General features: G+C 51.6%; 6 protein-coding genes across 6 annotated transcripts; 2 read left to right on the top strand and 4 right to left on the bottom strand.

Annotated features, from left to right (window-relative positions):
• Positions 1–394: 394 nt before the first annotated feature.
• VTN31DRAFT_3882 (uncharacterized protein) lies at positions 395–993 on the bottom strand (the record flags this gene model as incomplete). The annotated part of the gene is made up of 4 exons (XM_069404208.1): positions 395–487; positions 547–613; positions 674–829; positions 893–993. 4 exons carry the CDS (start codon positions 991–993, stop codon positions 395–397), a joined length of 417 nt encoding a protein of 138 aa, XP_069261205.1.
• Positions 994–1,593: 600 nt separating this feature from the next.
• VTN31DRAFT_3881 (uncharacterized protein) lies at positions 1,594–5,012 on the bottom strand (the record flags this gene model as incomplete). Its single annotated transcript, XM_069404207.1, has 4 exons — positions 1,594–1,830; positions 1,898–3,286; positions 3,337–4,412; positions 4,472–5,012. 4 exons carry the CDS (start codon positions 5,010–5,012, stop codon positions 1,594–1,596), a joined length of 3,243 nt encoding a protein of 1,080 aa, XP_069261204.1.
• A 515-nt stretch (positions 5,013–5,527) lies between these two features.
• Positions 5,528–6,867, top strand: VTN31DRAFT_3880 (uncharacterized protein; the record flags this gene model as incomplete). The annotated part of the gene is made up of 3 exons (XM_069404206.1): positions 5,528–5,560; positions 5,636–6,093; positions 6,147–6,867. The coding sequence occupies 3 exons, from the start codon at positions 5,528–5,530 to the stop codon at positions 6,865–6,867; spliced, it is 1,212 nt and encodes a 403-aa protein (XP_069261203.1).
• A 310-nt stretch (positions 6,868–7,177) lies between these two features.
• VTN31DRAFT_3879 (uncharacterized protein) lies at positions 7,178–8,110 on the bottom strand (the record flags this gene model as incomplete). Its single annotated transcript, XM_069404204.1, has 1 exon — positions 7,178–8,110. One exon carries the CDS (start codon positions 8,108–8,110, stop codon positions 7,178–7,180), a length of 933 nt encoding a protein of 310 aa, XP_069261202.1.
• An 845-nt stretch (positions 8,111–8,955) lies between these two features.
• Positions 8,956–11,724, top strand: VTN31DRAFT_3878 (uncharacterized protein; the record flags this gene model as incomplete). The annotated part of the gene is made up of 1 exon (XM_069404203.1): positions 8,956–11,724. The coding sequence occupies one exon, from the start codon at positions 8,956–8,958 to the stop codon at positions 11,722–11,724; it is 2,769 nt and encodes a 922-aa protein (XP_069261201.1).
• A 772-nt stretch (positions 11,725–12,496) lies between these two features.
• On the bottom strand, positions 12,497–13,072 carry VTN31DRAFT_3877 (uncharacterized protein; the record flags this gene model as incomplete). Its single annotated transcript, XM_069404202.1, has 1 exon — positions 12,497–13,072. The coding sequence occupies one exon, from the start codon at positions 13,070–13,072 to the stop codon at positions 12,497–12,499; it is 576 nt and encodes a 191-aa protein (XP_069261200.1).
• Positions 13,073–13,183: the final 111 nt, after the last annotated feature.

Here is a 13,183-nt window from a genome sequence, read left to right as displayed (position 1 = left end):
TGAACACGGGGATAATTCAATAACCAAGTACCATTAAGTCGGAATCATTCGCCTGTCGTGACTAACCCACGCCGTCTGTATTTATATACAAGATCCGGATATACATGAACTCATCGAATAGAAATGTAGTTGAGAAGCTCCTCCTCTGTCCACATTGACCGTATACCGAGCATGGTGATCCGAAATTCGTAGCCATACAGCACCTGTTCAGATGCGGTGCATCCCCCCCGACACCAAATCGCCCGTCGTTCCTCAACTCTAGACAACTCAACCCCGCTTATCGTTTGGTGCGCGCCGTGGCCTTCGACAGCACCGACGATCACATCGAGGTTTTTGGGTCTGCACCGCTCAGATGAATCAGGATGACCCGAACGGAGCGCATCTGCCTTTGTACTCAGCTGGTCTCGTCGCGGATCAGCGCCACAATCATGCTGTATAGGTAGAAGAAGAACATGAGGAGATGGAAGCCGAGTTTGATGAACGATTCCTAAAATGGGGTCAGAAAAAAGCAACCAAAATCATCTAGTGGGAGAGGATAAAGCAGACCCTCTTGTGGACGTTCAATTTGCGGAAGATCTCGGTTGCGTCCAGAAGGTGCTGATTGTCATAGATCCTGCGTTGAAGTTAGCGAACGGCACGTAACTTGAAGCGAGCATATTTGTATTCGGCTTACTTCTTCCCGTTGAATGCGAGCAAAGGCAGGTTCAAGATGATGGCCATCCAGTACCCGTTAATGACGAAAAGGAAGGTCAGGAAGGCATGGACAGCGGCTTCGGGAACAATGTATGCGTTCAAGCGGTTGCAGAGATCAATCGGGTTGATGTAATCGCTTCCGAGTTTTGTCAGCATGTCGAACACCACCATGGACTCAATCGCCAGGCCAAACACTCACCACTCCAAGTCGCTATACATGATGGTAAAGAAAACCTGCAGAAACAGGTTGACCGCATTGATCAACACGGCCAACAAGTAAAGCCACGCCTCGCCAGACATAATGAGAGTTTGAGTAGCCCTCACTCAAGCACAATAGACACCGAGTGATGATGAGATTCAGGCGAAAGTGCGGTGGGAGTCGCGTTCAGTCGAGTGATACGATACAGACGGCCACTCGTCGACAACAGAATTGTCGGTGCACAGGAGACTTCTTGGTTGAGGAACGGGCAAGTTGGAGGAGGGAAGCTCGACAAAGCTGCGACGTTGATTTGTGGAGTTTGCTCGTTGGGCCCAGAGTGATCACCGACAGAGCTTGGCTCCAAGACGTTGATTACTAATCAGTAACTTATTGTAACTTGCTTTCCGAGTGATTGCTGTATAACCTGGACTCTGTGTGTATTGTTAAGATATACATACAGATGACGTTCATCGGGGTGACCAGACAGTTCGTAGGAGCAATATCTCCACAAATTCCCATCAGACAAAATTCCATGGCATCGAACAATATGTCAACTTCCCTTAGCGACGAACACCGAATAACGCCAGATAGTCTCACAACCGAAATGAGAAACCGGACAAAGACACCCCCAGTGACAACTAAATGACAAGAATGAAACGAGTCGGGGACACGATGCGATACAGAATAAAAGTCAAACTCGATCATCGCCTTTCCACCAACAAGAAATGCATGGCAATATACGCAATGACAATGAACGCACCCGAGATGACGGCCAACCCAACAATGTCCTTCCACATGGCTAACGTGTCGAACCCAAAAGCACTCAGGATGGAAGCTCCTGGCACTTCAATGTCGAGACCATACTTGTGGTCAATCAGCGTGAGATAAGTCACCTCGTTAACAATGAGCGCCTCGAAGCCGTAATGGAAAATCGACAACTGCCACGCGTCAGCATCCTCAAAAAAAAAAAAAGCAACGACAAAGGAGAGAATGTTTACAACTTACAGTTTGCAACCATAGGGCGGACTTGGGAATGGCGTCATGGTTGAGGAGTAAACCAGCGAAGAGCAGACTGAAAAGCATCACCAGACTACCAATGAGATTGGCTACCCCATTGTCCCGGAACACGATGCCAATGAAGAGGCAGATGCCAGCCGCCGCCAGGTTGAACAGCACGAGGATCAAGAGGAAACGAAGGAATTCCGGCCACGCCGGAATCAAGCCTGTCATCGGATAGACAATAACACCCAGGATGATCGGTGGTATCAACCGCAGAGGTACAATGTCGAAAAGCACTTTGGCAGAGAAATATGCAAGTGGAGAGTAATATCCATTGGCACGCTCCCGAACAAAGAGCAGGCGTTCTGAGGAGAAGACCGTCAAGCTGGTCAAAGTGCTGAAGCCAAACAGTGCCAGGATGAAGAAAAACAGGCCCAGGCGGTTCTGGAAGCCCTTGATATCGTCCGTGAGCCCATAGAACAGATAGCCACACAGCACCGCGAGGACGATGGAGGTAGCATAATGAGTAAGCATCAGCATGGGGTTCCGGTAAAGATTACGCCAGGTTCTCTGGGATAGAATTACGAACTGTTGCAGGAGGCCGATGCGAGCGAAATTCTTCATTGGAATGTCGGAAGCGAGGCCACCATTCTCTGCCTCGGCAGATTGTACAGCAGCCGCGATCTCTTCACGCACGGACGCGGCAATGTCCGAAGCCGCATAGTTGGAAACGAGAGCATCTAGATCAGTAGTGTCCGAGGCTGGCGGTGGGAGATGGTCGGGATCGTCCCAAACCTGCGGTGGAACAGCACCCGAGCTGGAAGAGAGACGTAACCACTGCTGATTGTCATCGCCAGCAGCGAGTCCGGCTTCCTCTTCGTCTGTTTTCGGCGTTGGGGGGGTTTCGGTACCAAGCTTCCGTCGAGTATAGAGCTGTCTATCCTGGCGTTGCTTGAGAGACGTGCGACGACTGCTTCTGGGGCGTGTAGATGGATCCTGTGAGGATGAATCATCGATACTTGCGTTCGAAGCGCTGGCGATTGACTTGACAGCACGCAGGCTACTGGAGGCGGTCTTTAACCGATCGGTATGCACATCGAGTACTGAGGCATCCTCCCCAATGCTCCGTGATGACCCAGCATGCATTGTCAAGTCCACAAGGAAGTCCGCAATGTTGAATCCTGGCGGACAGGGATAGCCAACTCTGTCAAAGTATGTCTGGCAGGTTGAAAATGGGCCGGAGTAAACGGTCCTTCCGTTTGCCAGCAGAATCAATCGATCAAACAATGCAACAATGTTCGAACGTGGTTGATGTATGGTGAAGATGACCGTGCGATGATACGTTTTGGCCAGGGTTACCAGGCATTCGATCACATTGAAAGCATTGTACGCATCCTACCACTTCTTAGCGGAGGCGTAACGTGTCGGTACGATTGGGAACTTACCAAGCCACTCGTAGGTTCGTCCAAAAACAGAATGCTTGGGCTCGTCACAAGCTCGCAGGCAATGCCAACCCTCCGTTTTTCGCCGCCTGAGATGCCGCGACCGCGGCCCTCCTCGGAACCAATAATCTGATTCCGAATATGATAGATGCCAAGTTGTTTTTCAACTTCGAAAACTCGTTGTTCCTTAGCTGACCGGCTCATCTCCTTGGGTAGCCGGAGCAATGCACTGGTCAAGATAGTCTCATGAACTGTCAATGTCGGAAGCATGGTATCTTCCTGATCAACAAAACCGATCATGCTCTTGAAATCATTATCGCTGATTTTCTCGCCGTTCACATATAAATTTCCTTTAGCAATCCCACGTTTGTTCTTCCGAGCCAGTATATCCAGGAATGTTGTCTTGCCGGCACCAGAAGCACCCATGATGGCCGTGATCTCACCGGGGTGTGCGGCACCTTGAATTCCGGATAAGATTTCTTTTCCGTTCAGAGTGTACGACACGTTCTCGAACAAAAGAGAGGCACGTTTATGGTCACTCAGCAGCTTGTCGGGTTCTTCGTCCGAGTCTTCAGGCAATCGAATCGCCCCATAACCGCGATATGCAGCACGGCGCGACAAATACCAAACGCCCAAAAGTACTGCAACCACAAACAAAGCTGATCCAGCGATCACAGCGGCAATAAGGGGGGTGTTGATCCGTTTTACCGGGCGCTGATATCCGGGCACGTCTGTCTTGTACAGGCACTCGCCCGAGAAGCAATCCAAAGTGATACTCTCATCGCCAAACACACTTTTTATGAGGTCATTCATCTGGGGCTCCTGGAATTTACTACCGTCCTGGGGACTACCACCGACGGTAGAAACAGAGGAAAAGGTGGCGGGCCCTTTGATAGATTGTTTGAGAAATTCGCCAATATCGATCGAGCCTGCTTCTCCACAAAGCATCCGTCCCGGAATGCATTGACACTTGACATTCTCACACCTGTAATGAGTCTCATTACGATCGTAGGTGACGTCCATACCCCACTGGCACGTATCGAGGGCGCAATAGAACGATTCAACTTCACCCACCCAGACTTTATGATTCTCGTCAGCATCCATTGATATCCGAGGCACTCGGCAAGTCCAGACATACATTGAAAGTTGCATGTGTGATACTCAGCCTCGCAGGAAAAGGTCACCTGGGGTTTGCGGTCCTTCAGCTGATCAACGATTTTGCGATTGGTCACATCGCACATCTGGTGATTTTCCTTCACGACAATCCCTTGGGTATAACAGACGCCGCCTTCGCCACTGGGCATCATCGCATTGCAGGCGTCGTCGGTGGTGCAGACGTTGCAGTTTATTCCGGCCCAGCCGTCTTTGCATTTGCAGGATTTACCTTTTCGCGGTGCGCGATTAACGCCATCCGCTAGAGAACCACAAGTCGGTGTCGAGCAATCGTCACCACCGTACCCGGGCGGGCAAGAGCATTTTCCCGTATAGTTGTTGCATGGTGCAAACTGGTGGCATTGGAAGGCATCCAACTGACAGTTGAAGCAGGGCGGGCATTCGGGAGGACGGTTGTCCAATGCTGAAAGTATCGGCTGGATATTCTTGGGAGGTAAGTGTATTTGCGCTGCAGTCAAGCATGCCAGGAATGCCGCCGTGGCTGCCAGGACATGGCGACGGGACATTGTGAGTAACTGTTGCGTTGATGCTCGGAGGCTGCGAGCGAGCGCCGAATAAGCCAGTTAAACTGGGCCGGCTCACAATCGTCGCATAGGATGGGCGAGGGATACCAAGGTACAAAGATCGAAGCCGCAAATGAGATCTTCAGGATACCTCTGAAAGGCGCGCGGAGATTGACGGAGAACGGTGATGGATGAGTTCCTTGCTACAGGTCGCAGTGGTACATACGCTTATCGATGGGCCGTGCAGTGTAGTTTGGCCTTCCGACTCTCCGAGCACCGCCTCATGTTGGGGGGTTTGCCAAGTGATTAGTCAGAATTTGCTTAGTAAGCAGGACGGACCGACTTACTCCATATGGGAATCCTCGTACGTCTTTGACAGGACCACTTGGGAGCGATGGAGGGGATGTCCTTTGGGAGCAGGACCATGGCTGGTTTTCCCCGGAACCCGCATCCATTCTATACGATTGCAATTTTCCTGCTATCATCCTCCCTGAAGAAAGCTGGATATCATCGTGACCATGGTCAAAATCGAGCCATTTGCTGTTGAAAGAGTGAGTCCGTATCTGTTTCCGGTGCTCTCCGTCCTTTAACAATAATAACTGACCGGGTTGTTATGATCATTACAGTGGATGGGCGAGTACGAGACCCAGGCAACACATAACATTGCCGAAACATGCTGCTCGCCAGTTTCCATCAGTGATTTACAGAGTCTCTCCTCGGAACCGCAAAAGAATCCAATTCCCCTCGCGACCAAGCTTACCTATGGAGCGATCAAAGGATCCGAGCAGCTGAGAGGCCTCCTTGCTCATCTCTACTCGGTCAAGACCAGCACTCCATTGCCACTAGACAACATACTGATCACGACCGGAGGAATCCAAGCCAATTTCCTCCTCCACTATGCACTTGTAGAGCCCGGTGATCATGTGATTTGCCATTACCCTACATACCAGCAGCTCTACTCGGTGGCCGAGTCTTTGGGGGCTGAAGTGAGCTTGTGGAAGGCCAAGGAAGAGGACAATTGGACAGTAAATATCAAGGAACTAGAGAGTCTCATTCGACCAACCACCAAGGTGATCATTCTTAAGTACGCATGACATCCGCCATCCGAGATTTTCACGACATTGACCGCGAAAACAGCAACCCGCAGAATCCGACAGGTGCTATAATTCCCCGCTCGGTACTTCAAGAGATTGTCGCCATTGCTGAGCAACATTCGATAACCGTGCATGCGGATGAAGTCTACCGTCCGCTGTTCCACTCAATCTCCCCAGCCGACACCGAATTTCCGCCCTCTCTGCTCAACCTTGGCTATAAGAACACAGTCGTCACGAGTTCCATGTCCAAGGCATACAGTTTAGCGGGGATTCGTCTCGGGTGGATTGCGTCGCGAAGCGGCGATATCATCGAGAGGTGCATGAATTCACGCGACTATACGACTATTTCTGTTAGCCAGCTGGATGACGCCGTCGCATCCTACGCCCTAGCTCCCCAAACCCTCCACAATCTCCTACATCGGAATATAGAACTGGCCAAGACGAACCTGAGTCTCCTGGAGAAATTCGTGGAATCACATCGCTGGGCATGTGAGTGGTCCAGGCCTCGTGCTGGGACAGTAGCATTCGTAAAATTCACCAAAATGGGCCGCCCAGTGGACGATGTGGCATTTTGCAAGCTTCTGATCGAACGGACAGGAGTTTTGTTTGTTCCAGGCAGCTCATGCTTCGGCCGCGATGGGGATTTCAAAGGCTACGTCAGGATTGGTTTTGTCACCGAAACCCAAATCCTCCAAGAAGCACTGCAGAAGTTGGGCGATTTTCTGCGCAAGGACTTTGTGGATGATGTTCCCCTTGCATCGTAGTTCTCAGCTGTGGCGGGCTGCAACTTGCCATGGATGGAGAAGCTGTGTGTCTGCCGATGCATTGGTTGACGGAGCATACTTTGGTTGATTCTGAATCATGCCATCTCTGTGTATAACAACATTGAAGTGTCCGTATCGAACATCCTCACTCCGACAATTCATTTGCCAGAATGATCTACTGTCTACCATGTAGAGTGTACTAGTCAAGAGCACGATTATGAGCATTTGATCTAAGGCCAGCTGCTACATGTTAACCTCATTACCTACTCTGACCACCTTTGCTATGTCAATTACCTCAGTAGCAATTTAATCAACATATCTGAACCCAGTTATCCAGATTCATGTTCTTGATGATGGTCGAGAAATTGCCGGAGCCAACAGCATTGCAGGCTGAGTATTTCTGAGCAGAAGTAACAGGTTTGTTGTCATTAATTTCGTCGCCCTTGGGGTATTCGATATGGAAAACAGGCTTCCCTTGTTCCGTGAAGACAGCGTAAGTGTCGCATTCGTCAAATTCAGCGCATTGCTCATTGACACCCCATTGCATCAGGTCGATGACTGAGTCGATGATATCGCCAGCGTTTTTCAGGCCAATAGACAGCCCCCTGGCATGCGCTTCTCGGGCCAATAATGTCACGAAGCTGATTGAATCGTCTTGTGTCAAACTGAGACCGTTGTCGTTGTCGTAGCCGTCCACATTGTCCGGATCGACTCCATCACAACCTTTGTCTCTGGCCATATCCAGACGGTCCTTCATGATGTCACGCACATTATTCGACCTGATATCCAGCCACCTCTCGTCCTCCCACCCTTCCAAGGTATTTCCCAGATCTTCCGGCCGAAACTTGTGCACATCTGGTCGCCAGTTCTCGTAGCTACCCGCTGAAAAATAACAAATGACTTTGCGGCCATCACCATGTAGTTTCGATATGATCTTTTCGCCATTGATAAAGAGATCAATGTCGTAAACGTCGACATCATGAGACGTATCATTTAGCGGGTACAGCAATTCGATCTGCCACGTTGTCCCGACCCGGGGCTTCCAACTGACCGTGCCCTGGGCAGGTTCCTCAGACTCTACTTCGCTTGAGTTGTTTGAACCGATTCCAAGACCAACACCGAGACCAACAGCAATGGCGATGATGAGTAAGACACTGAAGACCACCAATGCCTTTTTTTTGATGGGCCATGACCGCCATCCAAGGACTGTTTTAGTCCGCGTGACATCGCCGCCATCGCCCATTTCTTTTGCCGAGTTTCAACCTCAAGGATCTAGTCCTCCGGAGATAGTAGTAGCCTAGGACTGTCGAGTCTCACAAGTGACGCTAGAAGACGGGAGTTCAAAGACTGAAATGTCAGTGAATACGGAGTACAGAGGATACTACAGTGAGACCTTCGATTGTAATTACTGTACCTAAGCGTTGGTTTGGCATACAATTAGGTACTGTGCAGACAGAGATTTGTGCAGGTTGGCGCCGTTGGCGGCAGGGGAAACACGGCGATTCGCAGTCTCAAGCCAGCCCCAAGTGGAACCGCAAATCAGCTGTCCAGCGAGCTATCAACCGATATGTACGGAGTAGTACGAGTACGGAGTATCCCGTTAGTATACGGAGCATTCCGCTTGTATAATACAGGAATGTGCATGGCGCGGCCGCGAAACGGGGATGAGCAAACAATGCAAATACTCACGTGACTCTTGGTGTATACGGAGTACTCGAGGTAGGTTATGACGTCACGCGGTCGAATCATAATAGGCGCTCACGTGACTCTATTACGTCGATCATTCAAGAATTATCTCGAAAGCGGGCGAAGCCACAAGTGCCTGCCTGATTTGTCTGGAAGTTTCACGATGGGCAGCCACAGATTCCACGCTTTATGGCGCCTCATTTATAAAGGACGGGCAGAGCATGGCAAAATCATTGCTGCATACGTCACTTTTCCCCTTGTAGATATCTCTGCTATGCATGATTTCACGATTTGAAGAACGTGTAATAAATTAAATCTGTTTTTCCGTCTTTTTACTCAACTCCTACTTTCCTCCGTCGTCGTCTGAACACCGCTGCCGCCCTCATTCGAAGAAGATACACCATGAGCAGTGCCCAATTCACAGATAGGGCCAACAAGGCCCTTCTCGACTCCAACCAACTTGCGGAGCAATATTCGCACACTCAAATCCTCCCGGTTCATTTGGCCGTCAGCTTATTGAACCCGCTTCGCGATGATGAGCGAGAAGGTTCAGAGGCGGCGAGTGTGCCGCTGTTCAAGCAAGTCGTGGAGCGTGCACACGGCGACCCTCAGCAATTGGAGCGGTCCTTGATGAAGATGCTAGTTCGACAACCGAGTCAAGACCCTCCTCCAGAACAAGTTTCCGTATCGCCGGCTCTGGCTAAGGTTATTCGCACTGCCACCGAACTCTCGAAGACGCAGAAGGACAGTTTTGTCGCTATCGATCACCTAATATGCGCCCTTGCGCAGGATTCCCAAATCCAGCGGGCATTGGCAGACGCAAACATTCCGAATGTCAAACTCATCGACAATGCCGTGCAACAAATCCGCGGAACGAAGCGAGTCGACTCCAAGACAGCTGATTCCGAGGACGACCATGAGAATCTGAAAAGATTCACTGTTGACATGACTGCTCTCGCCCGAGAGGGTAAAATTGATCCGGTAATCGGTCGAGAAGAAGAAATCCGACGAGTTATCCGCATCCTTACCCGCCGAACGAAAAACAACCCCGTCTTGATCGGCGAGCCCGGTGTTGGTAAGACCACGATCGTTGAAGGCCTCGCTCGCCGCATTGTCAATGCCGATGTCCCCGCGAATCTGGCCCACTGCAAGCTTCTCTCGCTCGATGTTGGTTCCCTTGTTGCCGGCAGTAAGTACCGGGGAGAATTTGAGGAACGCATGAAAGGCGTCTTGAAAGAGATTGAAGAGTCCCGTGATATGATCGTGCTTTTTGTCGATGAAATCCATCTATTGATGGGAGCCGGGACGAGCGGGGAGGGCGGTATGGATGCTGCGAATCTCCTGAAACCGATGCTGGCACGTGGACAGCTGCACTGCATTGGAGCGACGACACTCGCCGAATATCGTAAATATATCGAGAAAGATCAAGCTTTCGAGCGGCGGTTCCAGCAGGTTTTCGTCAAAGAGCCCTCGGTCAGCGAAACCATTTCCATCCTTCGAGGTCTCAAGGAAAAATACGAAGTTCATCACGGTGTCAATATCCTCGACGCTGCCATCGTTGCTTCCGCAGAGCTCGCCGCTCGCTACTTAACTGCGCGACGACTACCAGACTCGGCTGTTGACCTCATCGATGAAGCTGCTGCGGCTGTTCGTGTGACCCGTGAATCCCAACCCGAAGCGTTGGACAATTTGGAGCGAAGGTTGCGTCAGCTACAGATCGAGATTCATGCCCTTGAGAGAGAGCAAGATCCCGCTTCGAAATCTCGCCTTGAAGCAGCCAAACAGGAGGCTGCGAACGTAACGGAAGAGCTGCGACCCCTCCGGGAGAAGTACGAACAGGAGAAGCAACGCAGCAAGGCCATTCAGGACGCGAAGGTGAAACTGGACGCGCTCAAGGTTAAGAGGGACGAGGCGTTACGTTCCGGAGACACTGCCACTGCCGCCGATCTGGAATATTACGCCATTCCCGAAACTCAGACTCTGATTCAGAAACTGGAAACTGAGCGTGCCAGGGCGGATGCTGAGGAGCGGGCTCGGGCACATGAAAACGGCACTGATACTTTAGTTCCAGATGCGGTTGGCCCTGATCAGATCAATGAAATCGTTGCCCGATGGACAGGTATCCCAGTTACGAGACTGAAGACAAGCGAGAAGGACAGACTGTTGCAGATGGAGAAGCATCTAGCCAAGATTGTTGTTGGGCAGAAGGAGGCTGTGCAGACGGTTTCGAACGCCATTCGGCTCCAGCGATCTGGTCTGGCCAATCCCAATGCACCGCCGAGTTTCCTGTTCTGTGGTCCGTCCGGAACAGGGAAAACACTGCTGACCAAGGCTCTTGCTGAATTCCTCTTCGATGATCCGAAGGCAATGGTCCGATTTGACATGTCTGAATATCAGGAGCGTCACTCGCTCAGCCGCATGATCGGAGCTCCTCCCGGCTATGTTGGTCACGACGCGGGTGGCCAGTTGACGGAACATCTCCGTCGCCGCCCATTTTCGATCCTTCTATTTGATGAAGTTGAAAAGGCCGCCAAGGAAGTTTTGACTGTTCTACTGCAACTGATGGACGATGGTCGAATCACAGACGGTCAAGGCAGAGTCGTGGACGCCAAAAACTGCATTGTGGTAATGACGTCGAATCTAGGGGCTGAATACCTCTCCCGGCCCACTGGCAAGAACGGGCGCATTGAACCTCAGACCCGCGAGTTAGTCATGGGTGCGCTTCGTGACTACTTCTTGCCAGAGTTTCTCAACCGAATCTCCAGCATAGTGATCTTCAACCGTCTCACCAAGCGTGAGATTCGCCGGATTGTGGAGCTCCGCGTTGATGAAGTCCAGCGTCGTCTGGAAGCCAATGGGAAGGATGTGAAGATAGAGTGCACGGACGAAGTGAAGGACTATCTTGGGGAGGCCGGATACTCGCCAGCGTACGGTGCACGCCCGTTGTCACGACTCATCGAAAAAGAAGTTCTCAACAAGTTGGCGATCTTGCTGCTGCGGGGTAACATTAAGGATGGTGAGGTTGCACACTGTGTGCTGAAGGATGGCCGCGTCGATGTCATTCCCAATCATCCGGGTGATGAAATGGAAGATGACGAAGATATGATTGATCCAAATGAGGCCTTGGAGCAAGACGAGGAGACCAGTGCTGACATGGACCTTTATGAGTGAATTAAATGTGTTATGACTGGGTGGGTTCCTTGATCTTCATTGGGATGGTGATATTGGGTTTCTACATTGTTCAATTAGCATTGATGTGAATATTGCATGTTTATACAATTTTCGCCACTTCTATGTAGATATTCCTGGTTCAAAAGATCGTGTGAATTTTAAGCGAGCTGGTTTTCGACAATGGCATACTTCCGATCCTTGGCAATTTTAGATCTGGCTGCTGGTATCATCGGCTATAAACGTCTCCGTCAAGGAGTCGACTGTAGAGTGGGCGTGCCTCGGGAGCAAGCCGCCATGGCGAAAGGCAAACTTCGTAGACGCCACATGTTATGCCAGTTGATGGATACACCCCGAGTCGGGACTGCAATTACAAGTCCCGAAAGTGTGAGGACTTTGGAGTGCTCCGCAGCCGAGTCCAGCTTGGCAGTTTTCCAGAACTGCGGCCCGCACCAGCAGCTGTCAGGCTGAATACCAAGGTTCTCGATGCACAATAATGGCTATAGTACTGTAGTACACTTATACCGATTATATGCGCAATATGCCAGTGAACTGCCCCAACTGCATTCTAATGACAAACATACGAGCCAAAATTGCCACAGGGAAAGAAGGCAGATCGAGAAGATGCCTGATCCACGGTTCTAGGCCTAGGGCTAGTAGGTCACGTGACTAACCGGTTGCGTGCAACCTGCCAGAATTGTCATCCTTATCCCGAAGTTACGGATCCATTTTGCCGACTTCCCTTATCTACATTGTTCTATCGACTAGAGGCTGTTCACCTTGGGGTGCTCCTCTCGTGCGCTCTCGCCAGCAGCCGACCGACGGGCCTGGAGCCGTCTCCCGTCGACGTCGACGACACGCGCGGGCCCACGGACCGGACCGCCGCCAACTGGCGTACTGGCGTGCCCAGTCGCGCGTCGCGACGCGCAGGGCAGAGCGCCAGGGCGTCGACCGGGGCGGCGAATGCGGATGTTCTTTTTTTTGATGGCACACAGGACGGCGAGGAGGAGACCCTGCGGAACGGGACCGGACCGCGAGGGCAAGTGCACGAGCAGTGACGGGGGGGGAAGGGGTCGTCGGTGTTCTTTGGCGGCGTGTTGCCGAGCAGAGGAGAGATGATCACTCGAAGAAAAAGGAGAGAGAGACGAAGAGATCGCGGGCCCAGAGGGCAGGTGTCGGGTGGGAGCAACACACTTGCCCAAAAAGGAAGGAAGGAGCCGACCGCACAGGGCACAAACAACCCTGTGAAGGAAGGTGCGGGCCTGCGCTCCTTCCTCCCTGGGAACAGCCCCCTCGCGAAATCTGGGCCACTCCGACTCGCACCACGCCGGCCTTGAGGGGAGGAAAGCATGGAGGGAGTATCCGTGGAGAGCGAGGCCGTCGATGCGAGACGACGCCGGACGCACTCCGGATGGAGGAGGCGGTTCCGGGTAGGTTTCTCTGGAGGAGCCAACGGAGACAA

The sequence above is a fragment of the Thermomyces dupontii genome (assembly GCF_041956625.1).
Source record: "Thermomyces dupontii strain NRRL 2155 unplaced genomic scaffold VTN31scaffold_3, whole genome shotgun sequence".
Classification (NCBI taxonomy): domain Eukaryota; kingdom Fungi; phylum Ascomycota; class Eurotiomycetes; order Eurotiales; family Trichocomaceae; genus Thermomyces; species Thermomyces dupontii.
This window is presented reverse-complemented; position numbering and strand designations above follow the sequence as displayed.